The following is a 21,382-nucleotide window of genomic DNA, read 5'->3' on the forward strand; positions in this document are numbered from 1 at the left end:
TTTTGTCGTAAACTGCTTTATGCCTTTTATATTTTTTTAAAGCGATGCTCGAGTGCGAAATTAAATGAAATGCTTTCAAAGGAAATTTCTATTAGATAGCACTAACATTTTTCTTCATTTTGTAAGATGATCGTTTTGAGTCGTTGAGAAATCACAGGGCAAAATATGTTGGGATAGTTTTTTCTTCTAAAATTCTTTTAAAATCAGCCTTGCATATTTCAGTGGCAGACATGAAGAAAATTTTATCTTTAGTTTATTCATTTTATTCCTGTATTGAAAATAAGTAGAAAATCAATGCAATTTTCAACTTTCGTTGTAGAGAGAAACTATTTACAAATAAATTTATAAATTATAGTCTCAGAATAAAATGACCATGTGCTGTGTCACAATGTATTATTGAAAGGCAGAGCCAATACAGTTCAAGCTGGTCAAGTAATAGATTTGCACCTCTGATTGACATCAGTAATGCTCACGATCGTCACGATCAATGTTATGTTAAAAAGCTTGTTACAATTAAAATTTAAAACAAAATTGTGTGAAAAAATCCAAAATAAGTAAGCATTGATTTTTCTAATTATATCATAATAAAAATATTAAAGGTTTGTAATTTTAATATTATTAAATAGTAAAATAAATCAACATTTAAAAATCTTATTTTTTTTTATTTTATCAAATTTATTTTATCTTTTCTAACAATATTTATCGTTTTTCCGGCTAAACATTTACTACTGAACAACAACAAAAAACGCACAAAAATTTACAAAGATCTATAGCTCACTCTCAAAGCCAAGCTCACTGAAGAAGTTCGTGTCCCTGGGTGTGACCTGCGCGTTAATATTTGTACTAAAATTTAAATATGCTATAAGCAGTAATAAACTCAGATAGATATTATTAAAAATCAATCATGTTGGTTTCAGATAAGGCTGCTCATTAGGAGTCGCAAAAGCCAGAATTTCATCATAAAACCAGTGCTCTTTTTTGCTGTCAGCCGAGAGGAAGGCAATTTATAAATGCGAATTCGTGTGAGAGCCGCGCTTTGCTGCCACTCAAAATTCGCAGCTCCCGCCGGTTTAATTAAGCAATTCGACGTTCGGCTGCAAAAGAGCACAGCAATTTATTTCCGCGTGCGAAATAATCCGTCATCCGCCACGAACACGCCTCTGCTGCGAGTTCAAGGAAAAGTGTGTTTCTTCCGCCCGCCCTCGCGAAATGATTGCAGACAGCCGCCCCCGAGAAAGCAGTCCGTGTTTGTGGTCTCTGCGAGTATTAAATTAAAGATGATATCAATATACGGGGAGAAACTGGCCTGGCATCGAATTTCTCTTTCTCTCTTCGTTGGTCTCGCCATCGATCAAGCACGCATTCAACTTCCGAAGCGTGCGATGACTGCGCGAATATTTTTTCCTAAAAAGAGCGCCGAGTGAAAAAAAAATATATATATCGTGTTGGTGAAATATGAAGTATATATCCGCAGTCGATATTTCGGCTTCTGCGAAAAGAGAGAGTGAGAGAGAAAATGAAACTTATTGATTAAGTGAGCGGAGAAACGGAGCAAATGTAATCGCCATGAGAGAGCCGAGTTCTGCTGGCTGAGAGTTTTAACTTTGCATATATCAAAGTGGCGTGAGCAGCGTTTTTTTTTACGAGAGCAGCTCTCTCGTGTAATTAAGTGTGCAAAGGAAAGAGACACAAAGCGACTGTGTGCCAAAGAAAGGACAATTATGTGCATCCAAATGCACTTTAGCGAGCTGCCATTTCCATGAATCTCCGTGCATTAGGCTGCTTTTTGTGTCGCAGTTTTTTTTTCGTCAAAGCTAAATTTGATTTGGGCACTTTTGAATTTTATAAAAGCAGAAAATATAAATGCCAGAGTTTTCCTTCTCTAGTCATATAATAAAAAGCCTTTTTAGACGTTAAATATTAAAAATTGATTTTAAATGACACATTAATTAGTATTGGAGAAAAGAGAAGGAAAAAAGTATATTTCGTTGGTTAATTTAACAAATTATCGATGAATGAATTTGAAATGTTGGTTATTCGAAAAAGTGTAAAAATTGCCTGACATAAGCTAAAAAGTTTCAGCTATACAGGAAAAATTTATAAAATGACTACTGCACACGTGTGATCATTTTTCATTTCCGCTTTTCATCTTTCCAGAGTCGAGAGTGCGTTTTTTATTTCTAAAGATCTTTTTACCTCAACTCTGCCGGTCCTAGCAAAAAAATGAACGTGCGAATTTATTCAAGAGAAAAACGCTACACACGTCCCGTAAAATTTAATTACTGCTTTGGAAGGAATTCAGCAACATGCGCGCGTGACGTGTTTCTCGTTTGATTGATATGCGCTAAATTTTAATTTAAATATTTGCGCAACGCTTGCTACCCTTGTAATTGGTTTATCGTTGGTTTAGCAAATACACATCTATAACTTTGATGGATTAATACCAGAAAATTTTGATGGTTTGCAAACATTTATAAACACCTGAGCGTTTTCCAGTTATAATTTTTTGTCAAATACATCCCCAAATATTTGCTTCGAAAATTGGATTTTATTCTAAATTGTAATCATGTCCTCTTTTAGGCTTTTCCTTGTTTATATAAAAAAGAAAACTTTTTTCCCTTTAAAAGAAAAAAAGGGACTTTTGTTTATTATCATTTCAATAAAAGCAGCTTGGAAAAATCTCACAAACATTGATCCGACAAAAAAAAGCTGCAGGCCAAAAGTGAATAAATAAAAGCGACCCCTTTTTTCTGCATTCTATTTTGTTTGCTCTGCAGATATGCAAAGATCATAGCTGGGGTGCAGCAAAAGATAACATTAATATTGCTCTCTCAGAATGAAAATATAATTCCGCTGCCACTGTTGGAGATGAAAAACTGCGAGTCTCAGGTGAGCACCGTGCGCGGCATTATTTTTTCATTCCACTATTTGTCTTGCAGAATGACTGTTTGCCGAGGCCTTTCTCCGCGCGTTAGACGAAAGGAACTTTGTCCTCGTGTCAACAAACGCGGAAAAATGAACTTTGAGGTCGTTATTTTTAATAAAGCATGCATCATTCGCGGTCGCACCGAGCGGCGGAAAACAATTGAACCGAACAAAGCTCCACCGGATCTGGCAAGTAATTAGAAAAGCCGATCGCGGAATTTCCCTTTTCTGCGGTCGGTCGCCTCGGCCTGACGACAAACTTTCGCCACGCTCTCAATCGACTATTTTTCTCCTCTATTTCACAGGCAAAAAGTTTCCCATTCAAATTTTGAGCGGCTGCTTTTCCGGACTTTTCGCCGCGCAGGAAAAGTTGGCCGGCGACAAAAATGCTCGGCAATTGCTTCCCATACATTAACTTTCGGCGACGGAATTGAATCGGACGTGACTGGTTGACATCAAATTTTGGATATTACACGCCGTCGCTCAAATCTCCGTCACTGGCAAGAAGTGCAATGAGTGGAAAAATTTAAAGGAAAGTGAAAATGAACCAACAAGGTGGAATGGCAACAGATGGTCAGATCTATTAAATGTTTTAAACTTTAAAAATCAATCTTTTTACCCAGAGCAATATGCTTTCAATATGTATGATAAAAATAATTGGGATCAATTTAATAATTATCCTCAATATTGTACTGAATAATCAACTTTTTAAACTAAATATATATAAAGTTTCAATTCGGCTTTAATCTTTAGTTATAGCAAAGAACAAATCATTAGTTAAGTATTGAAAAGTAAAATTTTTCAATAGCCATAACCTCCCAGTGGAGTGCTTAAGGACATTGAATACAAAAGCCACTGCTAATCACTTGAGAAGGAATTATTATCAATATCATGTTGATGTGGCACAATGTTATGAAAGGTTTTCCGTGTATTTTTTATTTTTTTTATTTTTGCAAGCAATTTATAACTTATTCAACAGCTTTTGTTCACGGGTTTCTTCATTCTTGTAATCCCAGAAACCAAATTACTTTTTACTTTTCATCTGTTTCACAATTCATCAAATGGTAAAATATTACGAAAATAACTTGGACACAGCCAAATATTTGTTTAAAATTTACCAATAATAAGATATAATACCACCATGTCATGTATATAATAATAAATAACAGCAAAAAAAAATTAAGAAAAAAGAAAATGAAGTAAAAAAAAAAAATAATAATAATTACGGAGAGTAATATATTTTTTAATGCGTAAAAAAATTTAATTACAAACAAAACTACCAATAAAAGAAAAATTACAAATTTAGCAAATTAAAAATATAATTTAAAGTTATGTGTTTTTTATTTTTATTTTAACTAAATAATGTGTTGCGAGGAGATTTAAAGGAAAACAATTTTATGGTCATTATGTCATATTTTAATATTGATTTTTACACTGGACTTCACTTCTGAAGGACAGTTTCACTTTATTGTCACCGACAAAATCTTAGGAACAGCAAAGCCATCCGTGATCTCTCCTCAAAGCACGGCAGCCTAGCGTCCTCTGCACTAATCACGCGTTAAACACTCGCCTCGTAAAACCGCTTTCCGCACCCGTATTTCCCTCAGCGGGACGCATGCAAATGAGTTAGCGGCTCAATTAAACAGCGGCCATAACAAATTGATAACGCACGACGCGCGCGCCCAGGATTGCTCCAAGTTCTCAGGCTCAATCCTATCGCAGCGTTTGTTATGTTGCAGAGGGGGCTGGTGTGTGGATGCAGGGGGCTGAGTGAGTGAAACGTTAACCAGATCATGCATATGTAATCACCTAGGCATTCATCATTAAAATTTATGCCTGGCAGCGAGCGAGCGAGCAGCAAACGCATCACACGCCATGATTATTATCTTGCTGACAGCGTTCGAATCTAACCAACTAATCAACTAACGCCTCTCTTTGGCCCTGCTGCTGCTACCGTGCCACAGCATCAATTTATTAATTCACCCGGCTAATGTAATTGCGTCATTAACTGGCTCGGAAAATTTGAATTTCCCTCGCGCTTATGCCTCGGCTGATGAATGATGGCGTCCGGTTGAAAGTGACACTCATTTCTCGGTGATCAGTTTTCATTATTTTATGTGTTGAAAACTTGCCACTTGATGAAATATTGGATTCTTTGCAATTATAAAAAAAAATAAGATATCCTTTCGGCTTTTAAGCTTATTGAAATTTGTTCGTGGCACAAAAATTGCATTTAAATTTGTGGAATTATTGGATGAAAGTGAAAATATTTTTCTTTATCAGCATATTCAAAAATTTCTCGATGTCAAAACAATTTATTTGACATATTTATTTAAACCATTTCATCTTTCAGAAGAATAATTAACGATTAAAGGTTAATTTTGATGTTCTAGAATTGGCAGTCAGCATTTTCCTTATTTTTTTTTCCGTTTTTCGGGGCGTTTATTGTCATAAAGCACACATTCAATTTGTTTGTATTCACGTATATAGAAGTAAATGTTGAAACAAAATTTTTAAAAATGTAAAATAATGTAAGTTTTGGGATAAATCTGCAAAAATGTTATTCTTTTTTCAAACAATAATATTAAAATTTGAAGATTTTAATACGCTAAAATGTTCCACGAAAAGGTTCTTGCAAAAATTTACGGCTGGTAAAAAAGATCGCATCAATCCTTGCAAAAAACTCAATAATCCGTAATAGATCATACAATTTTGTATGGAAACACCGAATTTCCATGCGATAATAAAATACAATTCAATTCGCATTTTTATATTCTCTCGTCCGAAAAAATTGTTGTGAATTTCAATTGCCAAACAAATTATCTGCGTAACAAAAGGTGTTCTCTCTATGCTCTTAAAATTAATGTGTGGAATATTTTGCCCATTTTCTCTGCTTTTTTAAGTATAGTCATTAAATGAAAAAGTTTGGCAATAGTACATATCGAGGGAAAAGTAAAAAAGTCTCAAGAGCTACGCAAAGTCTTGTTAGCGGCTAATTGCCAATAAGCCGCTTTCTACCCTCACTCGAGCCGTTTTCAAACTCTCAACAAAAGCAAGAGGGGTCAAGATAAAAGGTCTCCCGACAAACAATTAGCGTGTCTGAAAAGTTGCGTGCGGGTTGGCCTACCTGGAGGAATGGTGGTCGGGTAGACGACCAAAGTTCTGCTGCTGTCAGGACTCTTGCTGTCTGAGCTCGGCGTGATTAGCGAATCGGGGTGTCTGCTGCAGGGTGGTGCTGGGGGCAGCAGCCGGGGGATGGGGCTCGGCGGCCCGTCGTAGCTGGAACTGTCCGAACCCTCCTCGCAGCAGTCGACCACCTCCACCTGGAACTGCACCGATGAATAATTCAATGGGCGAAAATAAATATTTACGCACGCTTTTTATTGAGTGACGTAATCGTGAAGGTTTTCGCGGTATTGCGCGCGAGATACGAACTCTTTTTGTTTGTGTTTTCTCTATTTTCTGCGCGCCTCGGAAAGGAGTGAAAAGAAAGTGGCTGTCGCATGCATAATGCATTTGAACGCGAATGTGTGGGGCTATGTGGCGTTTTGCGAAAGCGACGCCGTCGTTGCGTGGAATCTACCAAAAATTCTGCCTGCGAAAGACGGTTAAACGTAAATCTAATGGAAAAATGTTGCTTTTGCGGGATTTGATGGATGAGTTGCTATCTGCGGCTTGTAAGAAAGTGAAAATTCAACGTAATGAAAAAAGCAAAAGTTCACAATAGTTGGACTTTCATGAGCAGAGAATAGAGTTAAGAATTTTATAGTATTTTTGATATAATAAATTTCATAATTAAGTTCCTAGAACATATATAGAAATTATAAAACTACTGCACATTGCCCCCCTATTTGATTAAATTCAGGTTCCTAATAAAGCAATTCATGATTCACTTAATTCCTCACACTTATTTATTAATAAAATTATTGAGAGATATTCAAATGCTAAGTTAGCTTTTGAGAGTTGCTGGTATTGTTTAGCATGTGAATATCTCCCAATATATTTTAATAAAAAATCTATAAATATACTATTTAAATAAATTAAAATAAATAGCATAAAAAATCAAATATAAGGATTATTACAGATATTAATTTGTAATTAAAAGATTGAAACTTTGTAAAAAAAATTCAACATTGTTAAAAATTTTCCGAATTGCAATAGTGTGCCTAGCGTAATATTATTCAGTCAAATTTGCATGCAAGATCCCCACATTGGGCTTTCTAATTAACAAAGGTCGGAGGAACCATTTGGGTCGACACTTCGCTCCGCCACAATTGTCGGTTTCAGCAAATTACGCGACAATTTCGGCGGCCGCGGAATAGCGAAATGAGCTCATTTGGAGCAACAAAACGCCGAGAGGCCCAATCCAATTCAACCGTGGGCGACAAAGGGCTGCAGCCCGCTCGACGTCGCTGCCAACCACGTTGCATAACTTCACAAATCTAATTCCGTTCTGCGACTCGGAAATGCGGCGGGCCCGCGTGCACTGCACAAGTCGAATTAACGCAAATTACGACGCGACCTTGCCGCTCGCGCAACGCACGATTATCTTCCGGCAAAGTTTCGCCCGCCATTAATAATTTTAAATTAAATTTCGCACACATAGCACGCCCGAAGACGGAGAAATTTCTTTACGGCTCAGCTCTCACAAGATTTTATTTTAAGACCCGAAATGTAATTTGAGATGCTTTATGGTCGGACGGTGCTGAAAGCGAGTTCGAGGAATAATTCAAAAGTATTATAAAACCGTCGGCTGCGATGGTGGCCGCCGTTACATCTGCAGCTCGTGCGAATGTGCAGATGGAAACTCAAATTTAACGAGCACGAACGAATTGCTGCACTAAAATTGCCGTGTGTTTTCGCATTTTGCATGCATGGAGACGAGATGAGAAATCAGCTCAAAACCTTGGCTACAAATAGCAGAGGTAAAACTATTTTCATCCCAAAATTTGCACCAAATATTTTAAAATTTGCACTTGTTTGGCCATATTTTTTTTAAATATCTTATAATAAATCTGTAATATTCCCAAATTTCCAAATAAAATTGACATATATATATTTAAATTTAAATGTTTTGAAATTTCAGCCTTAAAATATATATTTGTTTACCTCTCTGATGAATTTTATCACTCTGGTTTGTGCTTGAAAATAATATATTAAAAATAAAAACTTAAAACACGTCTTTTTAAGCAACAATAAAAAATATCTTCATGCCGGGCGTATCATTGCTGACCAACAAATTGTAAGCTAGACGCAACTTTAGCACGTGCTGCCGTTTCGTTACAAAAAGCGCAGCTGGCAAAGATATCACCCGCGGCGTAAAAATAAAAACGCAGACGCGGCAGACAGATTTTATCAAAGGGCAAAAATCATGCCGAGTTGGGATTATTTAATTTCGCGAATTTATATGCAACACCGACGATTTGCACAATTTTGTGAGCAGCAAAATAATTAAAAGGTGCTTGGATGAAAAAAAGTCGAGGCGACGGTCTGACCACAAGCGAGACCCCAGCGGCCGGCCGGATGTGTGGAATTAGTTGCGAATCCTGCAGGGGGCATTAATTTCGCCGGCCTCTCCACTAACCGCCTTTTTATACGCACGCCACGCGGCCAGCGCACCTGCGACAAATTTTTGTACACCGGCCGCCGGTCGGATTACGAGCACCGCCATGTACGGTTGGCCTTTTTTAATTCAAAAAACCAACGTGCAAAGTTTTTGATGAAACAAAATGCTCCATTGACACGACTTTTTTTCACTTTGAAACGCTTGAAGCAGCAAAACTCTACAAATGCATGAAATTAATAAGAAAAATTAAGTAACAAGACGTCCTATTAATTTGCTGATTTCATTTGAATCGTCTTGCAAAATTAATTATTCTTCAAAACAATTAAATCCATTAAAATTTGTATTGTTTATCAATTAAGTTATTTGTTTTTGCGTGAAAAGAAATTCATTCACTGTTATAAATAGTTACACAATTCCACAGCGCTCCTGTTTTATTTTCAATGTTTTTATAGTTAATGATTTGAAAACGCAAACTTGGTGCAAAATCCCCAGGAATTAACCGCTCTCATATAGCACTAATCAAATCGATTCTGAATACCAATTCAACTTTACCACTGTCGCATGCAAATTCTGGCTCTTGCGGTGCTGGAAATCTAGGCTAATGGAGTTACTCTCAATTACGATTAATCCAGCATCCCACAGTGCGACAGCAACAAAGTGAACATTTAGTATTCATAATTATTTATAAATAATTTTAATGACAAATCGGGAAATAAAAAGAAAACCATGAAAATGATCAAAAATGCAGTTAATTAAATCTAAAAATACAACTAAGTTCTCCATATTTTCGTTGAATATCCTACGAATCCCACTAAAAAAAAATGCTAAAATTGACATTTTTTTTAATGTGTTCATTTTTTTACTGTTTTTAGTTCCCTTTAGCCGTGGTAAAAACTAATTGATTTCTTTAACACCTAAAAACATGATGCGACGAAAAAAATACTACCCCTTTCGAGAAGTGTATGTGATCCAGAAAATTTAAGCTTTATTCTTGCTTTTTTATCCAACAGTTAAAAGTCTCCCACCCAACAATGATTTTTGTGTGTGTTGTACATTTTCTTTTGTAACAATTTAATAGGAAAAATCAACTACAATATCAATATAATCGATAATGTTAAAAAATATTAATAAAAAATAAAATTTTACACTGTTTATATAATTGATATTTTATAAAATTGTATTTGACTGCAACTTATTTTTAACATCTCATGTGACTTGAAACATTTTCGTGCTTCGGAATAAATTGTTGTATAATAACAAGATGAATAATTATCCAGAATCTAGACTGAGGCTAAAAAACGCGGCAACGTTATCAATTCCGCAGCCACATTGCGACTTAAATGCAAAAGAGATTAGTGTTTTTTCTGAACTAGTTCACGTGCTTTATATGCAACATCATCTGAAACTTTTTGCAATAACAAGCCTCTCTCGTCTCTTTCGCACCAACAGGCGTCACGTGCAACGCCGGCATACAAAGCGCGCTGGGAAAAGATTGGGCCTGGGAGAGACAACAAAGTTGTTACCGCAAAATGAAGGCAACTTCTTTCCAAGATTGCACTCTACTTGCTAATACAAACTCGTTCGAGCGCACTTCACTCCTTCGCTTATTTATATCCACGCACACATTTCTCGTCGACACACACACGTGTAATAAAAGCAGCGGTTTTACGGTCGCGTCACCGCCGCCGCGGCAAGCAGCGTTATTATTTCGCGTTTATAAAAAAAGAAGAGGAGAGAGTCTCTATTACCCGAAACACTTTTTACGACTCCCGAGTAAAAAATTTGTGAGGGGAAAATAATTTTCGCCTGCTATTGATTGCCCAAATAAGATTTTCCCTCGTAAAAACGAGATGGGATGTAGGGAGCCCCCTGTTGTCCCTAAATTTTTTCCCCTAAAAGATTTTTACAGTAATTCACCTAAATTATTATCCCTAAATTTTTTCTCCATTTCCCCTTAATTTCCCCTAAACAATAAGAAATTGCAGGATTCAGGGCTGTGTTTCCGTAAGCAGAAATTTTTGATTATCATCTCTCCCAATAATTCACAGACAATATTTAAAGTAAAAATACAATTCAAAACTTGCATGATTGTTATAAAGTCCATACTCAGAAACAATTTTGGGGCTTGGGGCAAATTTTATTTGCATAAAATTGAAGAAAGAAAAATTGTACAAATGCTTTGTCATTATTGCCTTGGCTGGCTTTCAAGAAGTTTGCAAATTCAGCAAGGATATTCGGAAAAAAGTGATATTGGAAAAGATCTTTATTGTACTCAGATTTGGACTAACAATAAGACTTGACTTGATGGTTATAGAATGACAACAAAATAAATGAAATTTTGATAAAGAATTAAAGAATATGATTTGAAAAATATTAAAAGTAAAATTTTTGCATAAAAACATTTGACAAATTAATCCAAAAATTTTTAACGTTGATTTTTAAAATATTTTCCGTCAGAATATTGAAACTCGTGTTTTAAGCGTACCTTTCTCGGCGGTGGTCAAAAGAAGGCTACATTAGCTTTTGCTTGGTTATACATGTTTCAGGTAAAAGATTGATATATTTCCAATTTTTTAACGTAGGGAGTAGGGAAAGTAATTTTAGGGGTTTTGATTTTAGGGAAAATGAGGAAATTGGTTTTGGGGGAAAAAATTTAGGGACAATAACGGCGACTCGGGGTTGTATGTTGGCGCGCAGAGGGAATTCACATGCGAACGACCAGAATATTGCGACCTGTTTATTCAACACGTCGCCTGAATTTATATCGAAACGGCTCGATCTGCTTTTCTTCGGCATAAGCGAGGGTTTGCGCGACGACAGCGAACGATAGTGAATGGACGTTTTGTGTTGCTCGATCGACGGGCAAGTAAATGTTGACGCGTTTTGCACGCGTCATTTTCCCGTGAAAAAGGTGTTGCTGAATAAATTCAAGGCGCGAGAGACGATGCAAGCTTGAATTGGCGCCGTTATTCCGAAAGGGTGCGTCTGAATGCAAGACGCGACAAAAAAGCATCTCATCTTTTTGGTGATTGCGCGAAATGTTTATTTGCCTGTGTGAATGTAAATAGTACAACTCAAGACTCTCATCCTTAAAGGCGTGAAGATGTAATTTGTCAAAAGGGCGCTGAGGCGTGAGGGAACGTTTTTATGGGTCTTCTATATTCCCCGTCATCTTTTTCGCCCATAATTCGCAAGAAAATTTAGTTCGAGTGCAATTTTCTGTTTGTAGAGCGGAGGAAGATTGAATTTCAAAAGTGGATCCTCTTTCCACGGATAAAATTGTAGCAGCCTAATTAGGTGGCTTGAAGCTCTCATTGTCTGCTTTCTAGACTTAGAAACTTTTGCGTTGTCGATGAAAAGACTTTGTGAAAAGCTTGCAAAATGCCCTGCAAGCTATACTTCTCCTTAAAATGTAGCCATCTTTGAGATATTCCTGCTGCCTTTAAAGTTTGTAAACTTTTACCTTTTTTTCTTTCATATAAAAACAATATCATTTTCATCAGCGAGTGTTCTTCTGAATACTCAATAAACAATTTATACAGAATGTTATAATAAAATTTGATAAACATGATAATAATTACAATCAATTTCTTCAAATCGTTTTTGGAAATTTTTTATTCTTCCCAACAAAAGTATCTTGATAATTATTTGTTTTCATTCCCGTAGCGTTTATTAAAAAAAAAAAAAAAAAAAAAAAAAAAAAAAAAAACACACAAAGAAGCGTTTATTTTGAGGTCATATAGAGGCATAAAATGCATCCCACATCTTTTTTGAGCCAATAAAATTTGATAGACGATTTTCTCTTGCAAACAGGAAACAGGACAGGAATGAAGAGGCAAAATAAAGTCGCAAAACCTGTCAACGGCTTTCTGTTGTTAAAAGTAGAAACAGGCATTAAGATTCCACTGCTTTCAAATACGCAAAAATTTGGAACTTTTCTACCACTTGGCATGAGTTTGATGCTATTTTATTACATATTATCGAAATATTCATTTTTTGAATTAAAAAATAAATTGCAAAATTTGATACTTCTCTGGCAAGAATAAATAAAAAAGTGGGTTAAAATTGAAACTAACCTGCTGCTTTCGCCGAAAACGAAGCTTGAATTGACCTCGGCCGATCATGTCGCCGGGCTGGACCGGATTATCTCGTTTTCGCCTGAAAAACCCTCATTTCGACCAAATTTTGGACAGAAAAGCGAGGCACACCATAACTAGACACATGGCAAACAAAATAAACATGTATTATCGGCAGCACAGGGGGTCCCCCCTCCTCACCCCCTCCTCACCCTCTCCTAAAGATCCATCTCTCTCGCCTCTCGCCTTCTCCTTATCGCAGTGCATAATGAGAGTAGTGTCAAGGTCAAGTCGACATTTTGCAATTCGTCTGTTTATTGTTTTAATTTATTGTTCTCTTCCCAAGAAGCAGGCGAGCAGGAGCATTTCATAAAATCGCGGCCTTTTTCCCTGTCAATAATGCAGACTGATCGGGATGAAAAATTGGCTGCTGCTGGCGATGAGGCCGCTGACAAACGCAAGAATAAAATGTCCAAGGCGATGATGAAGAAGTTGAGGGCCCTTGAAAATGGCGATGGGACAGACTGCGTTTTCCTTGTCGGCCCTCATGACCATTCTGCAGAGGTACATACCTAATTTTATGTAAAAAAAAATCATAAATACAAGATTTAATATAATTTTTGTGTAAGTGATAAGCATAATATGGTTTAATGTTCAATCTCCAAATTAAAACTTAATAGGAAATTCATGGCGTGAAAATTGATATGAAGGCTGCCAGCGAGTACTTCGAGGCACTGTTCAGGAGCCCTCTGACCCCACCAGGGCCCATTAGGATCAAACACATTGAGCCCCCTATCTTCAGAATGGTCATCGAGTATGTCAAATAAATATAATTAGTCATTATGAAAAATAAATTAATTGATGATTTATAGATTTGCACACTTCTCTCAGCTTTTCACCGAGGTAGCCGATTTGGAGGCGGCCGTGCAGTTGGCCAGGGCGGCCAATGAATTTCTCATGTGTGAATTGGGTGAAGAGAGCTCAGCTTGCATTGAGAAATTCCTTACCCTTGAAAAAGTTTGGGAGATCTTTGATCAAAATCACATGATCGATTTTGTGGCTACTCCGTGTAAAAAGGTTTGTTTCGTTCAAAATAATCAACATCGATGACTGTATGAGAGAAAATTTTCAGATGTTAAGTATGCGGACGACGGAGTGCCTGGAGCACCAAACCTTTCTGGAGATTGGGCTAAGTGCACTGCAAACTTTTCTCACCTTGGAGGAAATGAACATCAAGTCAGAACTGGATCTTATTGAAGCTTGTGCCAAACTTGCCAATAACGACAACTCAAAGAAAAAGGACGGTGAGAAGAGGTAAGACAAATTAAACCATATTGCAAAGAGAATATCTTGACACTGAAATTTCTTCCACTTTAAAGGGCTTTCATTCAAGCTGCCTTTCCTTTCTTTTGCCTCCTGACTGATGCTGAGAAATGCCAGTTGATGAATGCTGAGTGGCTGACGGCTGAGGAGAAGGCCTGCTTATTTTCCTTTCAAAAGGCTGATACCATTTTGTGTCCCAAACTGAAGAAAAGATCCAACATCAAGACTCTCACTTTCATTGCTGACTATGATCCTCTCAGCCCCAAACAGATTTTGGAGAATCCTGGAATATGTACAAAGCTTGATGTCAAAGCTAAACGGACTTTATTGTCATTTACGGCACATGAATCAATCCTTCTTCATGGCATTGACATTTTGTGTGCATTGAATTTCAGTGCTATATTTCTGTACGACTTCAACACACGCGAAACTTCTGGCATTGATCAGTAAGATTTTTAATATTTAATTCAATAAACTGATAACTTCATAATTCTTAATCAATCAAATTCACAGACTTTACAACGGAAGCGTTCCTTATCAGCAAAATTTCACATTGCTTGCCTCAATCCGATGCTGTGGAAATTTGTCTGATGCTATTTGGGTCGGCGAATTGAACACAAAAGACGAGTATGTAACTGGCTCTAGTGTGCTTTTCGAGATGCCTGCTGCCACGCTAGTGCCGAAAGGAGCAGACATCGCCATAAAGATTATAGGTAACAAGGGTTTTGAATTTTGCTATTACAGCAGCAAGTACAAAACAAGCCAACAGAAGGTTTATGAGCTGAATGAGCCCGGCATTGATAAGATTTTTCAATTTTCTTCATTTGACAGTGATTCTGTTGTTTTCATGATCAAAAGTCTCAGATACTCCTTGTTGTAAAATGTTTTACTAGAAGTATTCACTTTTATTTCTCCTGACACTTGATTGAAGAATTAACAGTAATCCATATTTGAATATAAAGCAGATTTAAACTTTTTATTACATGAGAAGCACTTATTGGCTCACATTTTTTATTTTGTTAGCTTATATTATGCTTGAACAAACTTTTGATAACACAACAATAAATTGAGCTCTGCAATATATCTTTATGTTAAATTGACCATTGTTTATGGAATTTTGAATTTTTGAAAGCTAAAACAAGCAGAAGTGGCAAAATTGTTGCAGCGGAATGAAATTCCTTGCTGAATTGTGCATTGTATTGTCTCCAGGAATTAATTAACGCACCTCTGTTATTCAATCAAATTTTGACTTTCTATAAAAATTTTATTCATGCATGACATGTGCTTAATTTTGCTATCTGATGAAAATTCTTTTAAAACAATATGCTTCAATGCATTATTATGAAATATTTTTTTTTTTATAATTTCCAAAGAATAATGTTTGCTTTACTATACATCACTCCCATTCCCCCAAATTTTGAATTATAGAAGGACAGTGCACATGCAATGTATAATAAATTAAATAAATAAAGTCGAATTATAGCGAATCTCCATGTGAATTTAATATTTTCTCGAATTTAAAGCAAATCATAATTGATCACCATACCAGTCGGGATAATTTTACAATTCACACTTTGACGAGACTGATTGATTAGTATATAGATCTGCACCATACAAGCCACCAGGGTTGTTGACTTATGTTCGCTCTTCCATGTGGAGAAGCGCTGCGGTGCTCTCTATAAACCCAGGCCTTGTTGTTAGCAAATATTTCTTCTGCACGAGCAGGGTGGTTTGGCTGACAATCTGACATTGGAAGCGGCGAGAAGAACGCACAACGTGAATAGCTCGCAAATTCCTTAACAAATTCCGAGGGAAAAGGTAACACCTACGCAAATATGCCCAGCCAAATTTGCATTCCGCGACTAAAATAACCTCATATTAAAACCGCCGATATAGCATTCCGTGTAGGGCCCACTCGTGCAAAATAATTAATTACATAATAATGTATAACAAGAATAAAACACGCAGTAGCACTTTTAATTTTACGTTATTATTTAAAAAAAAAACCTTTGTCAATCAGAGAAAATAAAAATAATTATTCTTTTCTTTTCTAATTTTTCATTGCAAAAAAAATTTATTACCGGCATTAGTCAATAAATTATTGAAATTATTTATACTTTATTGATGTTTTTTCACGTTAAAATAATCACACATTTTTAATTTCTAAACGTACTTCACTAATTTTATATTTTGCAAACATTTTAACTTCCCAAGAAATACTTTGAATACTTGTAGCTAAAATTTAAATTCTGAAAATTGAAAAGCAAAAATACAGGGTTGCTGATATATTTTAAGAGAATCATTCATGTATACCAATTGGGATTAACAATTCACTAATTCCTTTTTCACTGTGCATGCACCTCTGATTTGTTTCCAATTTGTATCGCGTGGTTTAGGGTCTCGTTTTAATCCCGAATCGCGAATTCACCGCGTTTTGCGCTCGATCAGCGGCAGAAATTCTTTAATCGAATGAACGCGGAACGAGTGTTGCGTTCAGTTTAGGCCTTTGTGTGTATTTTGCCCGGATTATTTTGCGAGCGTGGGGTTTCGAGCGATGAAGCTAAATGGCACGCCGACCGCACATTGGCAAAAATGGGAGCGAATTTTGCCAGCGGGGCCAGGGGATAAAAGTGACACGCGCGAGGTTTTAATTCGCAAACCGCACTCTCGAAAAACTTGATGAACTGTGAAAAAATTGTCCATCCGAGAGTGCGATATATGGGAGTGAATATTGCCTTATTGCGGTCAGAGAGAGAGAGAACTTTTAGTTTTCATTAGTCTGTGGTGGAGCTGGCCGGCGAGCTTCACATGTTGCATGCAATTTTTGTTCAGACTAGAAACTACCACGATGTCATAAATGACCTCTATGTATAGTTGACTCCTACTAGAAATATAGAGATATAAGAAGGAGATAGGTTTTTTAATATTTGCTGGCAGAATGAGTGCAGTTTCGCCAAAAGCAAACATAGCGAAGGGCGCTGGCCAATGTTGAAAAATGAAATTGGAAATTGTTCCGACTTGGCCAGAGCGAGAGTCGGAATGAGAGAAGAGTAGAAATGAACGCAGATTAAAATAAAAAATTTACGAAGCAGCAAAAGTTTTTCAAAGGGGAGAAGAACCAACTCTTTTTTACCAATGCCGGCCTGCACGTTACAAAACTCGTTTATTTCAACTTTGTACAGCTTTTTTATTTGTCTGATTTTCCGTATGTTTTTCATCCTTTCTCTCCTAATGATAATTAATCTGGAACTTTTGAGAAGTCGCAAAAAGCTTTCCGGCTTTGTGTTCTGTGAGCCGACAGAAAGGCTGAAAGCGAGCAAAGTGATTTGGCGGAATCCAGACAGGCTGGAAATAAGCTGAGAAAGTGGACACGCGTCGGAAAAGATTAAAATCCGACTCACTTTGTGCCGGTGCGCTGCGTCATATCCGATGTGTCCGCAGTCGCAGGGACAGTGTCGCAAATGGTGTTCCATGTCAAACATGAGCCTTTCGTCATCCTCGATCACCGAGTCCAAGGGCAGCTGCGGAGGCGCCACCCTGTAGGCCGCGTCTGGCCATTGGCTGAAACACAACAATCCAAATGATAAATACATAAATTCAGATTGACAGTAAAATTGTAACTTGCAAAAGAAAATTTTTAAATAAGTCAATTTCTTTCAATTATATAATACACTACTTACTCTACATGAAACTTTATAGAAAAAAATGGTAATGTTTTGCTTCAACCTTCAGTTCATGGAAAATCTTATAAATACTAAATTAAATTGCATCATTTAATCAAATTAATTATGACCAAAGAGAACTTGAAGTACATTCCGCCTTCCAAGTCACTTAACAGTTGAAATTTATTAAATTTTTAATTATGAACTTGATTAATAAAATTAAAAATATTTGGAAACAAACAAAAGACTTGCGAAATTTATTAACATAAAATTACAAAAAAGGGGGTAATTGTTAATAATGTAAAGAATAATTTAATGAAAAACATATTCCAGTTCATGCATTTATTAAAACGAATATTTTAGATATAAAAATAAACATTAAATATTTTTTTTTTTTTTTACAAAGTAAGGCAACTAAATAAATTTAAACTAATCGTTTTTATTAATATAAATGATTTTAAACATTTAATTAATCAGTTTGATTTATTGAGATGTATTTCTATTATTTACACCCTTAAACTAAAAAAAAGTTCTCTGGCACGTTTATTGTTTAACAGTGCGCATAATTTATTTTTATGCTTCAGATTGCAAATTATAACAATTTTTTTGCATGACAGAGGATTAGGACTACACAGGCGCACAAAGGAGCAGTAGTTTTTGACTCAGCGCAAAAAGTTTCGCGTCTGAATTCGTTTGCAGAATCATGATGATGAATGCAAAAGGGTGCGTAAGCCGCGCTCGAACCATTTTTTTCCACGGCCGTCACGACCCTTCGTCGCTGCCGACGCTGCCACATGCAAAGACAGAAAAAATTAATTTCTGTCCGAGCGGCGGATCATCGCGACGCTTCGTTGTCCTGCGACATTAATAACGAGGTCGTGCATGACAAATCGTCGGGTGCCACCTTTGCGACCCGACTCAAGCATTTAATTCTGCGCGTGTCGGCCGCAGCACGACCGATGCTGGATGCACCACCATCTGACCCATTTCCGAGACTGCAGCAGCAGGTGCGATAATATTGGATTTGGCGATAATTGTCGCGCAGATGGCAATGTTCGAGCAAAACTTCCAGCGATGATCGCGAAACTTTTGATGAGACTCTGCTGGGGATTCGACGGCACACGTGTCGCTCCTCTGTGGCGACACGGTTAATTTAATTAAATGTGCACACATTGAATTGTGCACGGTGTGCAATATAATGAGTCAACAATGCAGATGCTGCTGTTTTCGAACATTGCAAAACTTCCTCGTGGGAATTGATAATATGCTAATCGGATATAATTTGTCACTCAAAATATGGCAATTATATCCCCAGTTGAGATAAAATTTTAATATAAATCGGAATCGGGTTGAAAATTGTTGAAATTAAGTTAAAAACACACTCAGTACATTCGGTATGCATAGAGGAAATGCAATTTTGCAAATTTTACATTTAAATTTAATATCAAAATAATTTTATCAAAGAAGAGCTTGTCGGCCCGAACTACCTTTAAATTTAAATCTCAACTCTCAAGAGTAAAAAGTGTGGAAATATTTGGCGTGGGTTTATTTATTATAAATTAAACTTGAAATGATTTGAAATAAATTAAAAACATGTGTTTTTGTTACACTTGCATTATTTGAAAGATAAATTAACAAATTAAAAACTAAATATTAATAAGCACCATCGGAAACATTGATTTTATTTATTAATATTGAGAATGGTTGGTTTTGTTTAAGGGCGTGGGCAGTGTGTGGGTATCGCTTAAATTGGCAGAAGGGTAAAAAAATCAGCGAGATCGGGAACCCATTAATGGGTAACAACTCGTGCTCAGTACGTGACAGTGGGTCAAGCCTAGGTGGGTAGTGGGCGCGGGTATTTCAGGTCGGTTAAAATTAAATATCCATACCCATTACCCTGATCAGAAATAAATATTGAAAAAGTAAAAAAAATATTAAATGATAACTTTTTATCAGCTGAAAATAAAATTGTATTTCACTTTGGCTTTTTGAGTCGAATGATCAACGAAAAACCGCGAGCTGAAAGAAGAGCGATCAGAAAGTGATTAGGTCACGTGTGCGGTGTCAGTTTAGCAGGCACGAGATTGTTAAGGGAGCAAATGTATGATCGGCTTTGACGCCACCACCGGCACACTTCGCCACAGATTGGGCCATAAAATTGTAATCATCTGATAATGATCGTGTGTGTGTTTGTCCCCGGGAGCTTTGAGCCCTCATCAGAATACACACTCACCCCACCGATGGAATTCCACGCACGACTTGGCCCCGAACACGCTCTCCCGTCGACGCCGTCGCAAATTTAAACACACAAATTTTGCGTTGAGAGCCGACGAGCGAGTGGAGCGAAAAGATATTGGTGACGCAAAATCTGGCCAGGCCGACTTTTGGCCACTTCAACGGCTTGTAAATTTTGGCCTGATTTTTGGCTCGGCATCGCATCATGGAAGAGAAAGGGAAGGAAGGGTCAGGCGGATGACATCGATGGGGCTGGCAGAGTATTATGGCACTATTTATGCTCCAATCTTCAAATAAATTCACATCTTGTCTTTACTTGATTAAATTTGGATTGAAGCAGATTGATTTAATACAAAATTGTTTTTAAATATTATTTTATTTCTTTGAAACTAATATGTTGTGTTCTAAAGTTAAAGGAAAAAAAGGAAAAAAATAGTTTCTTTTCTACTAATTGAATTTTTTAAATTTACGAGAAAAATACAGTTTCAGCTAGAATAAATTTTCTTATAAAAAAAATTTGAGTGACATAATTTCTTGACAATTTTAGGAAATTGACGGTGGATAAAATAGGATGAAAGGATTAAAGCAAAATTTGGTCTAAAAATCCTTTTAGAAGTTTAATATTGAACGAAAAATTTGAAATTATAAAAGCATTATTTGGATTAATTAGGTTCAATCGGCATAAATCAATGTACGCAAACTCTGATATTATAATTATTTTTATTAATATACTTATATTATTTTTAATTTTTATTTATACCTTTAAAAAAATTGAAAAATTCCAGGAAAGTAATAAAATACTTCTACGCATCAAAGGAAATGATGATTATGGTATAATATTCTGAGCATAAATGGGATTAAAAAATAAACCTTTTTTATGATTAAAGTGCATGCGCAAATTTCAAAACTAAGTAAGAGCTTTTCATTAGATGAAACTTGATTGAGCATGAAAAATTCACGCTCCACTCTGCTGACAAGAATAAATTAGCAAGATTCACATCATGGCAGCATTCATGACGGATGCACGTAGAGAAGAGAGTAGCAAATGAGAAACGCGGTGTGCATTTTTAACTCAATTAGTCGAGAGTTCAAGAGATTGCATTAATTTGTTCAATTAAAATGAATTTTTTGCGCGACCGTATTCTCTGGTGCCGAGTGCACGGAACGAAGCAATTATTTTCACGCCGGCGTCGGGCACAAATGAGGTGGTGCAGAATAATTGCACTGAAAACTAGCAGGTATACCTGTGTGCCCGTTTTTAACTCGCTGAGCAGCTTTGTTGAGCACATACATGTTCCGTAAAGATCGATATTATTTTCGCCTTTTGCATCGAAATAATGAGCGAAATAATAAAGCAGAGCATATACAGGAAGCGCCGTCAGCCTTTTAGTGCACAGCTTTGAATAATTAATCCGACGTTAATTAAGTCAAAAGCGCGCCGATCCCCCGAAGACTTCGAATTAAAACGAGGAAAAATGCACGCAAACACTCCGAACGAGCTTTTTGCGGCTATTGCTTTTTAAAAGCTATCCTGACAACCCTTTGGGGCCGTGCGGTGGGAAAAACGCATTTCGTTTTACTGCACACAACAACGA

General features: G+C 36.6%; 2 protein-coding genes across 3 annotated transcripts in view; one reads left to right on the plus strand and one right to left on the minus strand.

Annotated features, from left to right (window-relative positions):
* LOC132202781 (dipeptidase 1-like) overlaps positions 1–21,382 on the minus strand; it is a 78,172-nt gene that overhangs the window by 55,198 nt on the left and 1,592 nt on the right. Inside the window, exons 2-3 of one of the 2 annotated variants that reach the window (XM_059629957.1) lie at positions 17,292–17,451; positions 6,053–6,254 (exon numbers count right to left, since the gene is read on the minus strand). In XM_059629957.1, coding sequence (XP_059485940.1) covers positions 6,053–6,254; positions 17,292–17,372 — 283 coding nt within the window. In that variant the 5' untranslated portion in view covers positions 17,373–17,451. Of the gene's footprint in view, positions 1–6,052; positions 6,255–12,567; positions 12,711–17,291; positions 17,452–21,382 lie in introns of those variants that run through there. The other variant, XM_059629958.1, reaches the window with a different exon arrangement.
* Positions 12,866–15,306, plus strand: LOC132202549 (uncharacterized). Its single transcript, XM_059629523.1, has 6 exons — positions 12,866–13,131; positions 13,248–13,381; positions 13,440–13,644; positions 13,700–13,881; positions 13,947–14,336; positions 14,404–15,306. The coding sequence occupies exons 1-6, from the start codon at positions 12,967–12,969 to the stop codon at positions 14,768–14,770; spliced, it is 1,443 nt and encodes a 480-aa protein (XP_059485506.1). The 5' UTR covers positions 12,866–12,966; the 3' UTR covers positions 14,771–15,306.

The sequence above is a fragment of the Neocloeon triangulifer genome, unplaced genomic scaffold (genome assembly GCF_031216515.1).
Source record: "Neocloeon triangulifer isolate White Clay Creek 2 clone unplaced genomic scaffold, ASM3121651v1 ptg000015l, whole genome shotgun sequence".
Lineage (NCBI taxonomy): Eukaryota > Metazoa > Arthropoda > Insecta > Ephemeroptera > Baetidae > Neocloeon > Neocloeon triangulifer.